Source organism: Nyctereutes procyonoides, unplaced genomic scaffold (assembly GCF_905146905.1).
Source record: "Nyctereutes procyonoides isolate TBG_1078 unplaced genomic scaffold, NYPRO_anot_genome, whole genome shotgun sequence".
Lineage (NCBI taxonomy): Eukaryota > Metazoa > Chordata > Mammalia > Carnivora > Canidae > Nyctereutes > Nyctereutes procyonoides.
The window spans coordinates 27,685,152-27,705,697 of record NW_026575122.1 but is presented as its reverse complement, the minus strand read 5'-3'; the positions used below and the strand labels follow the sequence as shown (position 1 = coordinate 27,705,697).

Here is a 20,546-nt window from a genome sequence, read left to right as displayed (position 1 = left end):
TGGAGGCCACACTTGAATTCCAGGAATCTAGACTGAGGGAGATCCTATATGTGAATCCGTAACTTCTAGTTTTTACTTTTTAAATTTCAGTAGACTTTTTATAATTCATCTCAGTTAAGTAATCCTTTGACCCACCAAGAGATTTTTTTCAGAAAATTTTGGTGTCAGATCTCTAACTTTTGAGACAGCATGGGCATGATTTATACCTTTAGGCAAACAGACTTTTCAGCCAGTTGAATTATTCATACGGTGGCTGCTGAGGTGGATAAAGCAGAAATTATTTTATTTTTTATCAAAATTATTGCATAGAAAACTTACTTTTTATGATGTGATAAACATGTTTATTTCTAATAAGAGAAAACAAAAATCTTTACTTCCATGGCAAGTAGCAATGCAAATTAATAGGATCTAGGATAGTAATATATCACCTTTTTGGCCTTTACTAGAGAAGTGTTTATAATTAAGAGCTTGAACAAAGTAGAATTTGAATGAAAAAATAGCATAATTCCATACAGCATCACATTTTCTATGTGACATAATACAAATATTTTAGCAAGTTATATAATTACTAGCAGCACAGAAAACAGCCAAAGACAAATATAAATTTATCCAGACACATTCAACCTTTGAAATATCACATTAGAAATTTGCCCTAATAAAGACAATGCTTTATAATGCCTTAAAAGAAAGCACTAATGCTTCACCTTATGGAGAGTCTACAAGCAGAATGACCAGAGACTGGTTTGGGTATGAATCTTAGCTTCGTGACATACCAGCACTGTGATTGGGACCTGTCTAAACCTAGTTTTCTCATTTGTGAGATAGAGGTGAGGATACTGACCTCTTAGAGTAGGTGGGGGAAATAAACAAGATAATGGGCCTAGCATGTAATGAGTACTCAAGAAAGAGTGGTGCACTATTCTCTGTCAATATGTGACTAAACATTCACATTTTATCTTTCTAGAGTATTTTGTATATAGTAGCTATTCAATAATTATTTTTTAATTAAATGGAATTGACTATTTCACAAACATGTATTCATTCATTAACCAAATACTTATTGAGTGCCTAATGTATGCTAGGCATGTTATTCTTTTTTCCTAAGAAGCACAGAGGAACAAGGCAGAGAAATAACTGTATCAAAATCTAATGAGGACCATAATCAAGATATGTCCAAGTAGAGAAGTGGAAAAAAGTGAGAACTAATTCAGCTTTGGGGGAATACTGGAGAAAGCTTCACAGATGCGATGAATTTTGAAGAATGACTGGAAGTTTTCCAAATAGTTAAGCAGGAGGAAAATCGTTCAAAGAAAGAGATTAGCAAGCACACATATTAAAAACAGATATAATTCATGAAATTAACCTATTTTAAGAGTATAGTTCACAGATGTTTAGTAACTTTACAGAGCTGTGGAGCTAGCATCACCGTCCAGTTTTAGAGCATTCCCGTTATTTCCACCCCTAGCCCCAAACAACCACTAATTTGTTTTCTATTTTCAAGATTGGCCTTTTCTGTATATTTCATGTAGTGGAATTTCATATAAATGGACCATACAATATGTAGTCTTTTGTGCCTGCTTTTTTTCACTTAGTGTTACATTCTTGAGGTTCACCCATGTTGTAGCATGTAACAGTAGTTTGTCCCTTTTTATTGCTGAATAGTATTCCATCTTTTGGATCCACAGTATTTTCTTTGTCCATTCTACAGTTGTTGGATATATGAATTGTTCCTACTTTTTTGGCTGTTTTGTTTAATGCTGCTTTGAATGTCTGTATACAAGTTTTTAAGTGAACCTGTTTTCAGATCTCTTGGGTGTATATCTAAGAATCGAATTCCTAGATCATATGTTAGCTCTAAGTTTAGCCTTTTGGTGATCTGTCAGAGTGTTTTCCAAAGTACCTGTACCATTTTGTATTCCTATGAGCAGTGAATAGGGGTTCCAATTTCATCACAGTCTGGCTAAAACTTGTTATTATATGTATTATTGATTGTAGCCATCCTGGTGGGTATGAAGTATATCTCCTTGTGGCTTTGGTGTGCATTTCCCAGCTGGCTAATAATGTTGAGATCTTTTCATATGTTTCCTGATCATTTCTGTATCTTCTTTGGGGAACTGTTTATTCACATCTTTTGCCCATAACCTAAACGGAGATATATCTTTTTTTTTAATCACAAGAGTCTTCAAAATGTATATTCTAGATTCAAGTCCCATATCACCTATTTCCTCCAGTTGATGGCTTGTCTTTTCACCTTGTTAATAATGTCTTTAGAGACAAAGTTGTAAATTTTAGTGAAGTCCAATTTATCATTTTTCTTCTTTTATATATTGTGCTTTTAGTTGCATATCTAAGAATTCTTTTAAAAGATTTATTATGTATTTATTTGAGAGAGAGAGAGAGAGAGAGAGAGAGAGAGAGAGAGAGAGAGAACAAATGGGAGGAGGGGCAGAGGGAGAAGCAGATTCCCTACAGAGCATGGGACTTGATCCCAGGACTGTGGGATAATGACCTGAGCCAAAGGCAGACACTTTCCAACTAAGCTACTCAGGCACCTGCATATCTAAGAATTCATTGCCTAACCCCAGATGCTGAAGATTTTTTTCTCTGTTTTCTTTTAGAAGTTTCATAGTTGTAGCTTTTATGTTTAACTATGACCCATTTTGAATTAATATTTATGTAAAGTGCAAAGATCTAAATTCTTTTGCACATAGATATCCAGTTGTCCTGGTATCTGTTGTTCAAGAGACTATCTTTTTTGACATTAAATTGCCTTGGCACACCATTTTCAAAAATTAATTGATCATAAATGTAAATGTTTATTCCTAGAATCTCAGTCCTATTACACTGAGCTATAAGTCTACCTTTATAAGAGTATCCACCCTCTTGGTTATTGTGGCTTTCAGTAAGTTTTGAAATTGGAAAGTACATGCCCTCCAGCTATGTTCTTCCTTTCCAAAATAGTTTTGACTACTTTGAGTCTTTTGCGTTTTCATATACATATTGTAAAGGCTGCTTGTTAATTTTTTGCAAAAAACTAACAAAATTTTGTCAGGGATTGTGTTAAATCTGTAAATCAATTTGGGGACAATAGGCATCTTAATATTGAATCTTACAATTCATGAATATGAACTGTCTCTTCATTTATTTAGATATTAATTTGTTTCAGTAATGATCTTTACTTTTCAGTGTATAAATTTTGTACATTTTTGTTAAGTTTATTTCTATTGTGAGTGGAATGTTTTCTTCATTTCATTTTCAGATTGTTCACTGATGATACATAGAAATACAAATGATTTATGAGTATTGAGTTTTGTGTCCTATGACCTTGTTATGCACATTTATTAATTCTAGAGATGTATGTGTGTGTGTCTTGGGATTTCCTACATTTGTCCTCTGCAAGCAAATACCACTTTACTTCTTCATTTCCAGTCTAGATACATTTTCTTCTTTTTGTTTGTTTGCATGAGCTAGAATCTTATACACAGTGTTAAACACCTTCTCCATCTAAAAAAGATACCCATTATATTCTTTTCCTGTCCACATTATTCTATTTTGAACTCTAGCCCAACCATCTTAATAAAGCCTCCCTCTCAATTCAAATGAGATTTGATTTCTTTTTTAAATATCTGTCACTACTTGTTCTTACATTATAATTATTAATGTTATTATGTATTCTTCATTTAATGTCTATTAGTCTTGTTTCCAGAATTTAGGTAAATTACCCAAACTTACAGAGCCAGTAAGCTGGCAAGGGCTACTCCAGAACCTAAGTAGTGTCATTACAGCTAATGACTAGGGTCTTCATATCTTGGGACAGGGCTGTATTGCTTAGATCTCCTCAGGCAGATTTCTCCAGGTATCATCTACCTCCTACAAATCTTAGCCCTTGATCTAGACTAGGCCATATTTGCACGTTGTTCTGGCATCAGCATTATTCATTAACTTTTTCCTTGGGAATCTTGTAGGCAGGAGTAAAAGAAAGATATCTTTTGTTATTGTTTGTTTTATTCTGCAGTCTTGTTGAAGATTTAAGCATTAGCCAAAATATGAACATCAAAAAATTGGAACCAAGCATTCTAATTGAATAGTTTTATCCAGATTAGTTAAATCTTAAGAACTGTTTATTTTATTTTATTTTATTTTTTTTTTAAATACTTTCTTTTTATTTATTTATATGATAGTCACACAGAGAGAGAGAAGCAGAGACACAGGCAGAGGGAGAAGCAGGCTCCATGCACCGGGAGCCTGATGTGGGATTCGATCCCGGGTCTCCAGGATCGCGCCCTGGGCCAAAGGCAGGCGATAAACCGCGGCGCCACCCAGGGATCCCAGAACTGTTTATTTTAAAGGTGACTTTAAAAATGTGAAACAGGCAGATACTATGTTACTAGTGGAGTTTCTGTCAACTTTCATAGCATGCACTTTCTTATGTTTAAAAAACACACACATACAGAAAAACTTAACACACAACACACAGTAAAAAATATCCCCATTTAATGTTATTTTTGCTATTCTATGGAATTTTATGATTACATTATCCCTTTAACAGTTTCCCAGGTAGCTCAGTGGTTTAGCGCTGCTTCAGCCCAGGGCCTGATCCTGGAGACCCGGGATCAAGTCCCACGTTGGGCTCCCTGCTTGGAGCCTGCTTCTCCCTCCCCCTGTGTCTCTGCCTCTCTGTCTCTCTCTCTGTCTCTGTCTCTCTCTGTGTCTCTCATGAATAAATAAATAAAATCTTAAAAAAAGATGATAGAAAATACCTATCAAAAATCTTTAAGTAGATAAAAAAAAAATCTTTAAGTAACATTCTTATTTCTGACATCTTTATATATGATATAGTCAATGTATAAATCCTCTATTAAAATGGCAAATATCATTTTAAGGAAGCATTTCCTTAATATTTTTGTGTTTATTTTATTGTTACTCAAATAATGTAAGCTCATTATAAAAAATTAGAAAATATGATCAAAATAATCACCCTTAAAACCCAGGGTAACCACTGTTATTAATTTTCTCTGCTTCTATATCCAGAGAGTATATGTGTGTACATGTCTTTTTAGAAATAGGATAACACTTTGCATACTGTTTTGTAACCCCTACTTTTCCTTCTCTAATATATTTTGAATACCTTTTCATGTCAATAGATACATATACATTATTGTTCTTTTTTTTACATTATTATTATTCTTAATGGCTACCTAGTGTTCCACTGAAATGTCATCTTCAGAGGATGAGAAAATTTACCATGAAACTTCATGATGTCTTTATCTTTATCATAATGTATGTGCTATGTTTTTTAGGCTCCTACCAGAAGGCATAGTTCTATTAAAGAACCAACAGTAAATAAATTTGAAATGTACACTTCACTGGCCTGGATTGTGATAAGAGCTGCTGCCCAGGTTGGTGTGATTTTTATTTAATCTTTTTCTTTACTGTCCTATCTGTATCCTCTATCTGCCAGCAGTTAGGGCAGCACAATGTATCTCTATGAGAGAAAGGAAAATTCACATTCTTTATAATTTATGCCAATGATGTTTCTTTGGGAAGATTAGAAATGCTCCTTACATATGTAGTGATTTTAATCTTTATTAGCCAGACCTGGCTTTGTTTGTTTCAGCTTTTCTTTAATGAAAGTATTGGCAGATACATATGAGCACATTTTGACATTTTGGCAAATATCTGTTGTAGCTAGGTGAGAGAGCCTATTTACAGTGGCTCATACATTAATTAAATTGTCAACAGTAATGATTTGTTTGACAATGATATATACTACCTGTTGGAGATCACATGTTGTTTTCCAGATTATCTTTATTTTTTCTTCCAATGTATATGTAATATTATTTTATGAATTCAGTTTTTCACATTATTTACTTAATGGATAATCTATGAATCAGAAAGCTTACTTTTTTGGATTTTAATTATGCATTAATTTTAGGTCAGTGAAGCTGTGCTGACAATAAATCTACTTATTGGAAAGAAGAATGCTAGAACTGATAAAGTAAGCCAAGGGACATTACCAAATATCCCAGAATTTGCCACTGTGGATCTTTTGTCTTCATACACAGACTATTTGATTGGTATGTTTGAAATGCCTAGACATTTTATGAAAACCTGATATATATAATGTGTGATCAAGTTGCAAAGAGTTAATTGTGGTTTGTTGGGTTTTAGCTTAGCAAGGACAGTGGTGTTAAGAACCTCAGGGAGAGGATACCTAGAGCCTAGCTTACAAAACAAAGGGGAGTCTTTTCATTGTATACATATACATGTTATTCAGTCAGCTCCTGCATTTCAGATGCAGGGCTCTGGACAAGTGGTATGCCCTTCTGTCTGCTTCTTTTCTAGTTCACACATGTCAAATGAGGCCTTTTGAAAATATTTACTTGTAACTCTTTTCCTGATCCTTTAAAATGTGTACTTGCTCTCATACTCTCATGCAGCTCTTTGTTCTTTTTCTTACTTATTTTAAATGTGTGTGTATGTGTGCATTTATGAGTGTGTACATGGCTGTACATATTTGAGCTCTTTCTCTCATTAAACTATCATCAGTTTCCTGAGAGGAGGGACCTTGATTTGCATCCCTAACCACAGAAAATCAGACATTACTTGCGCATTACAGACATTCATGTTTGTTAAATGGATTAATGAATGAGAGGTTAGAATTTAAACTTGACCTCACTATTTATTTTTTCTCATTTAGGACTCCTTTGTTAGTTAGTAAACTATAAAATAAACCTCTAGGTGAGATCAGCAGTAACATATTTAACATTCATTTATATGTTTGTTCATTCATTCATTTGAAAAATATTTATTGAGTGCTTTTTATGTACTGAGTACTTGGATGGGTTCTAAGAAGTAAGGTTCCAGGCTGACATTTCAGTAACAACAATAATTAAAATTTTCCTTGGCAGTAGATGAAGCATTGAGCCAAAGGGGATGAATTAAGAGTGTTACTTGAACCTGGTGGAGGTGGGAGTCGTCTTCCTAAAGCCTCTGAAAACCTATCTGTAGGCAACAGCTTACTCTCCTGAAGGGTTAAGTCAACTTTAGCCAAAGGGCTAGTGTCTGAAATCATCCCCTACCTTGTCTTTCTTCCTTTCCAACCTAAAAATGTTTTGCCTGGGGTTAAACCATTAGATGGACTTTTTTACACTGAGGTGTAATTTTCTTATTTTATTGCTTTAATGCCTGGTGGGATTTTGCTTCATCAATTTCATCTAAAACACTGTATTGATCAGTTATTACCAAAATTATGCTATATACTAAGCAACCCTAAAACTTCGTAGCTTACAACAAGAATTCATTCTTTGACTTGTCTCATGTATTCTGCTTTGGTCTATAGATTGAGTTCGGGTGTAGCCCATGTGCATTTGTTATGAAGCCCAGGCTAAAGAGGCCATACCTATTTGGTGCATGTTCTTCTCATGGTGTACATCAGAGCAAAGGGGCCAAGCTAAATCACAGAAGCACACTCTGGCATCTCTCCACACCATATCCCATTGGTCATAGCAAATCATATGATCAAGTCCAACATCAGTGAGGAATGGACATCTCTGCCTGTAGAAGAGGGGAGAGGGGCATGAATGTTTGCTGAATGATAATCCAGACTGTCATACATGAGAAGTTAAATCTATGGCTGGTAGCTACCTGAGAAGAATTCTGAACTGCTGTATGGAAAGACAGGAAAAGGTGTTACAATGATCAACTAATGTTGTCACCCATGGGCACAAGCAGTAAGGAACAGTATCCCCTGTGCAGATGATCTTAGTTGATCCAATTGAGCAGGCAGTCTTCATCTTAGCTGTGCTTAATGCTATAGTGTATGCTTTTTTGCCTATATTAGTGGTTTTCATAGCATATTCCAATTTTCAATTTCTGTTTTGTGCCATTAGCACTCCTTTACTATTGTATTGAAATACTAATTTGAAATGACTGAATTTTGAGGTCCAATCTATTTTGCATTTTTCCTTGCCTTAAGGATAATAGTTTTGCCCTCCAGTATTTTTCCTAGCAGACTGATAATTAATTCATTTTGATGATTTCCCTTACTTCAGTTATTTGGGTTGGAAGGAGGTACTGAATCCCCTCCTGACTGCTACAAATACCCAGATGATAATGAGGTTCATATTATAAGGAATTGCTAAAGGGCAACAGCAACAAATAAAACCTGTTTGATTTTCCTTACATTAGCATACATTAGCATCCAGAAGAAAACCTCCTCAGTAATCTCACCTTCACTAGCATTGATATGTACACAAGGTGGTGATCAGTAATCATTGTGCAGAGCACTGTGTCAGATATTTATGTCCAAAGGGAAGGAGTAGTCATGGAACACATCAAGAAAGTGAGCATTGCCTTCCATGAGCTTCCAGTCATTTACAATCAGAACAGACTTACACCTTGAAATTATTTAAATGCATCTTTTAAGAGGACCACATTATTGGAGACAGATTAAACTAAAACAAGACACAGGCAAGATGGGCATGTGAGTTAATTAGGAACATTTTCTTCTAGAAGAAGTATACTGTAAGGCAGGTGTAAATGGACCAGAGACCTGGGTAGGAGAGTGGAGAGAAAGCACATTTTCTAGGCAGAGTAACTGCTGATCAGAGAAAGATGATGACAGATAGACTAGTCATGTGTATGTGTGCCAGAAGAGATTAGTGTGTATACCAGAGAGCTACTGTATGATATCTGTTGGACAATAAGGTAATTGAGTGATTCAGCTGGTCTGATTTATTGAGGTTTCTTTTACATGGTCTTATGGAAATAGAGACCTTGAAATGATGGTACTGTCAATATAGGAACATATTTAGCTTCAGTGCAAAAAACATGTTTTAGATGGCTACTTTCAGCCTATTTGTCTTAAAATATACTTATCTTTTTGTCTTGATTTTCTTGGGGCCTTAATATAAAAATTCAGGTAGGATAAAAATTGTTAAATTCTATAAGACACTTTGGATTAAAAGAAATATTTAGGATTAGTGGTCCTGGATGCAGCCTCTCAGAACTAAATACACTTGGTATAAAGAAAAACATAAATGTGTGTCATGCTCAAAACTAACATTGGTGAACCTATTGTCAGAATATAAAGAGCAGAAAACTGGAGCTGGGAGCATCACAATGCCGGATTTCAAGTTGTACTACAAAACTGTGATCATCAAGACAGTGTGGTACTGGCACAAAAATAGACACATAGACCAATGGAACAGAATAGAGAACCCAGAAATGGGCCCTCAACTCCATGGTCAACTAATATTTGACAAAGCAGGAAAGACTATCTACTGGAAAAAGAACAGTCCAATATCTATCTGGAACAGTCCAATATCTGAAAAGAACAGCACCAATAAATGGTGCTGGGAAAATTGGACAGCCAATGCAGAAGAATGAAACTAGACCATTCTCTTACGCCATACACAAAGATAAACTCAAAATGGATGAAAGATCTAAATGTGAGACAAGAATCCATCAAAATCCTAAAGGAGAACACAGGCAACACCCATTTTGAACTTGGCCACAGTAACTTCTTGCAAGATACATCCATGAAGACCAGGAAAACAAAAGCAAAAATGAATTATTGGGACTTAATCAAGATAAAAAGCTTCTGCACAGCAGAAGAAACAGTCAACAAAACTAATTGACAACCTTCAGAATGGGAGAAGATATTTGCAAATGACATATCAGGTAAAGGGCTAGTATCTAAGATCTATAAAGAACTTATTAAACTCAACAGCAAAGAAACAAACAATCCAATCATGAAATGGGCAAAAGACATGAACAGAAATTTCACAGAGGAAGACATAGACATGGCCAACAAGCACATGAGAAAATGCTCCGCATCACTGGCCATCAGGGAAATACAAATCAAAACTACAATGAGATACCACCTCACACCAGTGAGAATGGGAAACATTAACAAGACGGGAAACCACAAATGTTGGAGAGGATGCGGAGAAAAGGGAACCCTCTTACACTGTTGGTGGGAATGTGAACTGGTGCAGCCACTCTGGAAAACTGTGTGGAGGTTCCTCAAAGAGTTAAAAATAGACCTGCCCTACGACCCAGCAATTGCACTGCTGGGGATTTACCCCAAAGATACAGATGCAGTGAAACACCGGGACACCTGCACCCCGATGTTTCTAGCAGCCATGTCCACAATAGCCAAACTGTGGAAGGAGCCTCGGTGTCCATCGAAAGATGAATGGATAAAGAAGATGTGGTTTATGTATACAATGGAATATTACTCAGCCATTAGAAACGACAAATACCCACCATTTGCTTCAACGTGGATGGAACTGGAGGGTATTATGCTGAGTGAAGTAAGTCAATCGGAGAAGGACAAACAGTGTATGTTCTCATTCATTTGGGGAATATAAAAAAATAGTGAAAGGGAGTAAAGGGGAAAGGGGAAAAATGAGTGGGAAATAGCAGAAAGGGAGACAGAACATGAGAGACTCCTAACTCTGGGAAACGAACTAGGGGTGGTGGAAGGGGAGGAGGGCAGGGGGTGGGGGTGAATGGGTGACGGGCACTGAGGGGGACACTTGACGGGATGAGCACTGGGTGTTATTCTGTATGTTGGTAAATTGAACACCAATAAAAATTAATTTATTAAAAAAATAAAAGAAGATGTGGTCTGTGTATACAGTGGAATATTACTCAGCCATTAGAAATGACGAATACCCACCATTTGCTTCCACATAGATGAAACTGAAGGGTATTACGCTGAGTGAAGTAAGTCAATCGGAGAAGGACAAACATTATATGGTCTCATTCATTTGGGGAATATAAAAAATAGTGAAAAGGAATAAAGGGGAAAGGAGAGAAAATGAGTGGGAAATATCAGAGAGGGTAACAGAACATGAGAGCCTCCTAACTCTAGGAAACGAACAAGGGGTAGTAGAAGGGGAGGTGGGTGGGGGGTTGGGGTAACTGGGTGATGGGCACTGAGGGGCACTGGACAGGATGAGCACTGGGTCTTATGCTATATGTTGGCAAATCGAACTCCAATAAAAAAATACAAAAAAAAAAGAATGGCACAATGCAAAAAAAAAAAGAAGAAGAAGAAGAAGAAGCCAGAAAAAAAAAAAAGAGACATTTATTGCATGACTTGATTTATATAAGGTTCAACAATGGGCAAAACTATAGTTTAATGATTAGAGATTTGTTCTCCAAGGGAAAAAGTGACAGGTAAAAGGAAGCATATATTATGAAAGTCAAGTAGAGTTTACTTCGGGGGCAGGGATGGTGACCCAGGTTTTGGTAATTGGTTATAGACACAATTTCCTGGTTGTTCACTTTGCACCTCATAATATTTCATTGGGCTTTATATTCTTGTTTTATGTACTCCTCAACAAAATAGATTTTAAATACAAAAATAAAATAAAAAAGAATATAAAGAGCAGAACTAAGCATCACAACTGACCTTTAATAATATGCTCTGCCTCTTGAAACAGAGAAAACCTTCCAGCCTGAAAAAATATGATTTATTCTTTTCTTACTGCCTTGCCCCTTGTTCAGAGACATGGGGTCAATACTAACTACAAACTGGGATGCCATTTCTTTACTACTATATTGATTTGTTCTATTTCTCTGAGACACAATTGTCCATAGGTAGGGAATTAGGGAGGCACATTACATTCTCCAATCTCAAACTAGTATACAATTTACAGATGAGAATGGAGATAAATCATTTATGCTAATAGCAGTTGTGTGTGTGTGTGTATGTGTGTGCATATGATCTGTATTGGTTCATAGTATAAGCACCTGAGACAGTCGGGGTATGATAAGAACCATCCTCAGTGGAGTAGAGCTGTCCTGATCTAACACATACAAGATTCTAGAAATTTCACTGAGATCTCTTCACTTTGATCACTTAAATCTGAGAAGGAATAGTCCCATGACCAAGAGCAGAACATGCATTCTCCACCCTCTATTTTCAGACACTATGGAGAGACTATTCTAGACAGAATCAACAATGAAAAATAAGCAACAGATACAGTGGAATGCTACCTTGAAGACTCAGAGGAAGATTGACACTTGTGGGAAGCAAAGTAAATGTAACAAAGTTCTTTGGAACCCTTAGTAGGGCCCAGACAGTCAAAAACTGACACAAAAACAGAAAGCCATATGCAGCAAGTACTAGTTAATAGTCGGACCAGTGGCTTCTGGTGCTATGCGTTAGTGCTTTTTTTATGTGATTTCATTTATCCTTTAGGAAAATTCCATGAGAGTGTCATTATGCACATATGGTGAATGAAGAAAGGTCCTCAGGGAGTTTATGTAACTAGGATAATTTTCTACTGCTGATACAAACCCCGATCTATCCAGTTCTAAGAGCTGTGCCCTTGATCACTGTGCTGGGTGTGATAGGAGAGCCAGGAAATCAAAGTGCAGAATTAATGCATCACCCTTTTTTGGACTGAGCTGAGATGAAAAATGCTTTCACCTCCCCAATCCAAACCTGTAACAAGATTGGGCAAAACAGAACCAAAATTGTTTTAATTTATAGCTGAGCATGAAATCAGGAAAAGAAAATCTCAAGTTACCAAAGTCAAAATAAGCAAGAGCTGAAGAGCTGGGGTGGGGACTCTGAATGCCTGGACAAAAAGGGCATCTGGAAGGAGGGCACTGTAGGTAGGAAGGTTGGAACTCAGCGAACTACATAGAATGGAGGTTCAGAGTGGATTTGCCTACAAACACATTGGGACTAGAAACACATTGCCCACTAGCTTGAGTAGATGCCAAGGAACCAGCCAAGTGCCCAGTCAGGACCCAAAATGAGCCATTTGAGAGAAGTCAGAACCCCACCTGAGACTATAAGGTTCGAATTCTCACCACCTGAAAAATGCAGGGAAATTAGCGTAAATACTGGCCCCAAACCAGTGCAACCCATCCATGCAACTCTGGCTGTGGCTGAAGGGGAACCATTGCAATGGGATATACCTTCCACAAAAGTTCTGAAGATAAACGTATAGTGTAGATTGTACCGGGACAAATTCTGGCATCACTTTCAGATTATAAAGACAAAAAATATAATTGTAAACTTTCAATCAGAAAAAGTAGCCTTTCTATGTATAGAGAAAAGTTGAACTGGCATTACTTTTCTCCTGTGACATTAAAGACCAGATAACATTGGCTTCATTTTTCTTCTTTTAATTTAGTTCATTTTTTTACATAAGTAATTTATTCTTAAGAATCAAAACTCCAGAGGAGCACTGGGTGGCTCTGTTGATTAAGCATCCGACTCTTGGTTTCAGCTCAGGTCATGATCTCAGGGTGGTGGGATTGAGCCCCACATTGGGCTCTGTGCTCGGTGTGGAGTTCGCTTCAGATTCTCTCTCCTTCTTCCCACATTCTCTATCTCAAATAAAAAGTAAAATATTTAAAAAAATAAAAATAAATAAATATTCAAAAGACATCAAAGGGCATGGAGAGAAAGTATCCCTTCTATCTTCTCTGCAAGTAACTGAGTGCTGTTGGTGCTGTTATTGTACTGACGTCCTATTCCTGCTGTAAGAAACAACCACAATTTAGTGGCTTAAAACAACAGAAAGTGTATCTTCCAATTCAGAAGTCTAAAATAGGTCTCACTGTGTTAAAATTAAGGTGTGGACAGAGCTATGTCCCTCTGGAGGCTTTAGGGGAGAATCTGTTTTGGCTAGAATGCCTGCCTATTTGATAGTAGATTCACAAATATTGCTTTTTTCTTTCTTGATTTACATTGTCTTAGTACACATTTGCCCATTCTTTTACTTTCAACCTTTCTAAATAATATTATTTTAAATATGCCTCTTAAATAGAACACAGAGTTGGGCTTTCTTTGTTTTAAAACTTATAGTAGTTTTTTTTTGGTAATTGGCAACTTTAGCCAACTTAATTGACATGAGCAGTTGCGTTTGGCATTATTTTGTATCATTTTACAATATGTATATAATAAACTAGGAAACAAAAACATTAAAATAATGTAATTTCAGGGGAAAAAACAAACCATTATCCAACTTATTGAGGAAAATTAATTACAGTAAAAAAAAAGATAAATGATGGGACGCCTGGGTGGCTCAGTGCTTGAGCATCTACCTTCGGCTTAGGGCGTGATCCCAGGGTCCTGCATTGGGCTCCCCACAAGGAGCCTGCTTCTCCCTCTGCCTGTGTCTCTGCCTCTCTCTCTCTTTGTCTTTCGTGAATAAATAAATAAAATCTTTTTTAAAAAAGGATAAATGATAAGAACAAAGTAGTCACTGATATTTAGAAATTGAGTTAATTTTTTTAACTCAAAGCAAATGTATTTTTTATGATTTTATTCATTCATTTGACAGAGAGAGAAAGAGTGCACAAGCAGGGGGAGTGGCAGGCAGACAGAGAGGGAGAAGCAGGCCCCTATGGAGCAGGGAGCAGGACCCCAGGATCATGATCTGAGCTGAAGGCAGATGCTTAACTGACTGAGCCACCCAGATGCCCCTTGAAGCAAATGAATTTTAAACTCTTTGTAAAATGAGTTTTCTCTTTGGAGAAAAATATAATTTACTTCAAAATAAATTATATATAAAATTAGGAAAATCTATTATTATAGAAGAAATAATGTTACATTAGAAATTAAAATTAAAGTTTATTAATTTTAAAAGAATAGTAATAAATCCATTACAAGTTAGCATAAATAACATTAAAAATCTCTTTAATGTCTGGCTTAATGAAAGATAATTGGACTCTCACACCCACTTCTGCAGTCTGTTATAGCATAATGTTTTGGTTGAAATATGTGAAGAAAATCCAGCTTCACAAAGATATGAGATAGAAAATGGAAAGCTATTTTAAGAGCCTTTTCAGATAATTGTAGATAGTCTTCTTTGGTACCAAACCAACAGTGGTAGTTTCTTGAAGGTTAGTTCCATTGTAGACCATGAAACAATATCATTGAACTTGTACTCTGTTAAACTAAAAATACATTAAAATACATTGGTCTTTCAGTCTGAATGGATCTTTTACTCATGCATGATTTTGTAATATGCATCAGATATTTGGAAAATAGTGACTCCCTGGATTATGCAGGACTTCCGGATGTTGGTACAATTCACTGGACAATTTTTAAAATATCAAATTTTTAAAATACCACCACCATTCTTATCAGAAAAGTCTCAGTATTGGAAGCCCATGGTGGCATACACAAATTTTCCGAAAGTCTAAATTTTTACTGAAAAATCTGGAGTTTATCAATGGCAGTATATACTGTCAGTTATTTTCCTTGAAGGCCTGTTACTTTATGGAAAATGTTTGCCATAGACCTAAGCCTGAAAACACTTAGTTTGTCTTCTCAGTTGTCCTTTTATGTAAAAAATGGTGTTCTGTGGTATAAGGTAGGGGGAGGCATAGGGAGCAGTGCATTCCATTTGCAACTTCATCACAGAAGTGCTATTCTTTAAGACAGCCATCATGTATTTCCGTATTTTTTAAAGTTAAATTCAAGTTAGTTAACATAATAGTGTAGGATTGGTTTCAGGAGTAGAATTTAGTGATTCATCACCTATGTGTAACACGCAGTGTTCATCATAACAAGTGCCCTTCTTAATGCCCATCACCCATCTAGCTCATCTCCTTACCCAACCCCCCTCCTCACCAGCAACCCTCTGTTCTTTCTCTATAGTTAAGAGTCTCTTATGGTTTGCCTCACTCTCTGTTTTTATCTTATTTTATTTTTCCTTTTTTCTTAAATTTCACATGAGTCAAACCGTATAATATTTGACTTTCTCTGACTTACTTTGCTTAGTATAATTCACACTAGTTCCATCCACATTGTTGTAAATGGCAAGATTACATTCTTTTTGATAGCTGAGTAGAAACATTTTATGTGTTCTTCCCATTTTATCAAAGAATATGAAAAAAGATGTATACTTGAGGGTCAGCAGTTAATAACTTTAACTTTACTGCTTCATCAGGGACATTCTTAAGTGAAACTGGCATTTTAATTAATTTATTCATTTTACTACAAGTGCACAGCAATGGAGAATGCAAAAACTACTAGTGCAGTTTGATGTAAGTGCCTACCTAGGTTCATGCTAAGGCACCATACTTTTATTTACCATTTCTTTTCACCATCAATGCACACGTCAACATGATTATTCCAGGATAAACGATGGGATTCAGAAAGATTATTTAATATTTTTCATATTTCACTTGCATTATTGCTAATCATTCACATACAAGATCTTCTTTCAGTAGTCGGTACTGATACTATTAGATAAGTACAAACAAAACAGTTATGTCCAACAATGTCTGTAGATTTGAGCATTTGTAAGGAAAAAGTACAACTCTGCAGATGAATTATTAACTGAGTCTTCATGTTTGCAACTACATCTTTAATTCAACAAGTTATTTTATTATTGGAAAGTGCTACAATTTTGTTTACTGATTTTTCAACCAGTGGAAGCTATTGCAAACAGGACCTTTAGCTCTTAGACTTCAGGGTATGTATTCAGCAATGTCAACTTACTAGTTTCTAGGCTTTTGTGTGCTTTTCTCTAGCCAACACAATATGATAACCTACTCTATATGATGCTTCACTGACTTTATCATTTGTAGTTTGAAAAGCTGTAACAAAGAATTTTTTTTTACTTTAGAGAGCTCATCACATCCATGTGCAAAATGTATATGTATTTATTTTTCTTTAAACTCTGAACAATTGGTCTTAAGATGCCTGAACTTAACTGGCACCATAATACTGTTTTAAAAATATTCAACTCACCGTCAAGAAGTATACATTGCTATTTCTTTCTGCTTCCTTTGTATCCTATACCTGCTGACAACTACTTTGGGCACAATTCCATGCATCTTGTGCTATGGGGTTTGAGCTTTTTCCCAATTTACTGAAAAAAGAATTTGTGTTTTTGTTACTTGCTTTTTGTGTTGTTTTGGGATGATTTCCAGGAGAAGGGGACATGCCAGTACCATATGGACACCTTTGCTGGAAATCACCACAAAAATATTTTATTGTATTATAAATAGGATAAATCACACAAATTCCTGAAGATACAGCTTCATTCTATATCATAAATGTAATACCCATATAACCATCATGGGTCAAAAATGGAACAAATCCAGAACCCTAGAGGTCTACATCATGCCCCCTCCCAACCCCCCTTTTCCCCAGCTTTATTGAGATATAATTGACATAAGACATTGTGTACATTTAAGTAGTGTGATGATTTGTATATGTATACATTGTGGGATTATTATCACAATAGGGTTAGTCAGCACATCCTAACCTCCCTGCTTTCTGATTTCTAACAGATGGATTAGTTTTGCCAGCTTTTGATTTTTGTGTAAGTGAAATTATACAGTCTATACTATTTTGTATCTGTCTTCTTTTGTTCAACGTTATGTGTGTGGAGTTCACTCTTTGATGGACATAATAACAATTTATTATTCATTCTACTATTGATAAATATTTGGGGGTCATCAGGGATGATGCTTCTGTGAATACACTTGTATGTTACATTTTTATGCACAGATGTACACATTTTTATGCATATACCAAGGAGAATTACTGGGTCATAAGTATATATAGTTTCAACTTAGCACTATCAAGAAGTTCTCCAAAGGAGTTTGAATTTAAATTTTACCTTGGTAACTAGAAAGGTGGGAACTATTATATATAGTATTGGCTTTTGCTTAGTCTTTTTTGGGAACTCCTTATTCAAGAATCATGCCCAGTTTTCTTGGGAGTTTTCTGTCTTTTTATTAGAAATATGGAGAAATTCTTTATTCTGGATATGACCATTTTGTAGATTATATATATTGCAATTAATTTTATACCCTCTGTGCTTTGCCTTTTCATTCTGCTAGTGATATCTTTTGATTATACAAAGTTCATAATTTTAATGTTGTCCAGTTTATAAACCTTTTCTTTTATGGCTTATGCTTTTTGTATACAGTTAGAAATATTTTTTATTCAAAAGTCACAAAGGTACCCTCCTATCTTTACCTTCCTTTTTTTAAATTTTTCACATTTAGATCTACAATTCACCTAGAATTTATTCTTGTATATGGTTTGAGGCTGAAGTCAAGATTTTTTCCATATGATATACAATTAACCCAGAGCCATGTATTAAAAAGACCAAAGACCTACTTTCTTCATAACATTGCAGTGTCACATCTGTTATAAATCGAGTGGCTAAATATGTGGAGTGAGAGAGAAAGGGAGAGGGAAAGGCAGAAAGAGAGCAAGAGAGAGAGAATCAATATGTTCTTATATTTATTTCATTGCAGAAATAAATATAAGAATATTTTGCAAGACCATAAGGAAAGATAAGTGTTCACATTGAAAAGGCCTACTACTTTCCAAATTGAGAAGGCTTAGATGCAAAATGATATTTTAAATTACCACAAATGACAAGGAGTTCATTTAAAACATCACAGAATAGAGAAGATGGTCAAACACAGAGGAATGAGCATTTGACTGGTATCAGCTTCTCCCCAGTAATGATGGATACTAGAAAACAATAGAAGGCCTTCCAAGTTTTAATGAAAAATGAATTTCAACCCAAATCATATATTTAGCTAAATAATCAATCAAGCATGAAGTCCCTGTAAGGACTCAAATGGTGTGTTTTGTGTTTTGTGTATGTGAACTTTTTAAAATAAGTTACTAGAAAATGTACCTCAGTACATAAAGGTTACAAAAAAGAAACAAGCATGTGAGATAGGAAAAAAAAAAGAAAAAAGAAAAGGAAGGAAAGAAGGAAGAATATAGGATTAGGGAGGGGTTTGCACAATATTCCAGAAGTACTGGGAATATTCTATTTGGTAAACTGGGTGGTAAGTACATGGGGATTCAACTTATTACTCAAGAAAACATACATAGGCCATTAACCATAAAAGATTCTATTCATCTTTCCTCCTTTCCTTCCCAGAGGCAACCACTATCCTAATAAAATGCTATATATCGTGTGCATGTGTACACATAAATAGTACAAAATATTGCATTGAGTTTTTTTTTTTTTCAAATTTAGACAAATGGTAGTATACTCTAGGTATCATCTGGAGCCTACTTGTTAGTTTGGTGTATGTCGTCAAGATCTATCCAGGATCTTTCCATGCCCATTTTAAAGATGAGAACATTAAAACCCAGGAAGTCAAAAGTCTAGAGAGACCTACAGTACAGAGAGGTTCACACACTGGTGAGAAGTACATCAAGAATTTGAACTGTGACACTACACTATATCCTTTCTGTCTTAGATCTAATTAGTTCATTTTACTCGCCATCAAATAAATAGACTTCTGTTTATTTTTCCTTTTTTTTTTTTGATATTACAATGGTGTCATGAATGTCTTCTACCAGAGTCCTCCTACACTTTTATCACTTACATGAGTATCTGCATTTTTAATTGCATTAGATCCTGCCAAACTGCTTTCCCACGAAGTTTGAACCAGTTTCTTCACATTATTATCAATTTTTCTTATTTTCAGATTTTAGTATCTATCAATTACTGATGGTTGGGAAATGGTATTTCCTTTTTAATTTGCATTTTTCTGATTTTAAGTGATGCTAACATTTTGGCTATTTGGGTCTCCTTTTCTATGAGTTGACTGTTGAAATTCTTTGTCCACTTTTCTGTTGGACTCTGACTTTTTCTTTATTGATTGGTGCAAGGTATTATATATATTTGAGAAAAATAATTCATACATGTTCTAAATATTTTTTCTCAGTCAATGGTTTGTCTTTTAACTTTGTGTTTGGTGTCTTTTGTGTTACAAAAATGTTTTTAAATCAAATGTGGTCCAATGTGTCAGTCTTTCCTTTATGGACTGTGGTTTTTTGGTTTTGTTTGTTTGTTTTACATATGGTTATTTTTCAGGGGAAGCATAGTATTTATCTTACAAACTTTTTTTGCTTACTGTTATTATTATTTTTCACTTTCAGATAACTACCAAGTGGTCTTCCAGACTGCCTATACAGTCTCTTGTCAAAGTGAAGGCGTGTGTGACAGCACAGATGCTAGAAAAAAACCTCAGACTAAAGTGGATATTACATGGATTCTTCTACTGCGCTACTATATTCATCTGCAAAGGATTAATAATATGAGCAAACTTCTAGGTAGATTTTTGATATGTTAAGAACACATTCTTTTCCATTTCTTGTTTAAGTCAAGCTTCTTATTTAGAATTGTAAAATGCTTTTGACATCTTTTGGAATGAATTCTTATGAGACTGTGGAAATTTCAGGGGTTCTGAATACACAGATATACAGATCTTTGGGTAGAATAGTATTGCAACATAACTGACTTCCTTTGGCATTCTATATATTTTATTTCATGTATTTAAAAATATTATTGTATAGATTTATCCAGAGGCTTCCCAAGACAGCCACTCCATTCATTGAGTTGTTTTGTTTTGTTTAGTTTTTTGTTGTATTATTAATGTTGTCTGAAGAACATCCAGAAAAACTGGTATAGTCTGCCTCACATCAGTCCTTCTTGTATTTGTGCCAATGTATGTTGTGTTTTATCTGTGCACATAAAATTGGTGATTTCATGTTATTCATTATTGCAAAT

The 20,546-nt window shown here is 35.3% G+C and overlaps 1 protein-coding gene across 1 annotated transcript in view; it reads left to right on the top strand.

The window, feature by feature from the left end:
• The window catches only part of CFAP54 (cilia and flagella associated protein 54), a 299,369-nt gene that overhangs the window by 213,990 nt on the left and 64,833 nt on the right, over window positions 1-20,546 (top strand). The window contains 3 exon segments of the mRNA XM_055336223.1: window positions 5,301-5,399; window positions 5,936-6,077; window positions 19,916-20,089. Of these exon segments, the coding sequence (XP_055192198.1) occupies window positions 5,301-5,399; window positions 5,936-6,077; window positions 19,916-20,089 (415 nt within the window).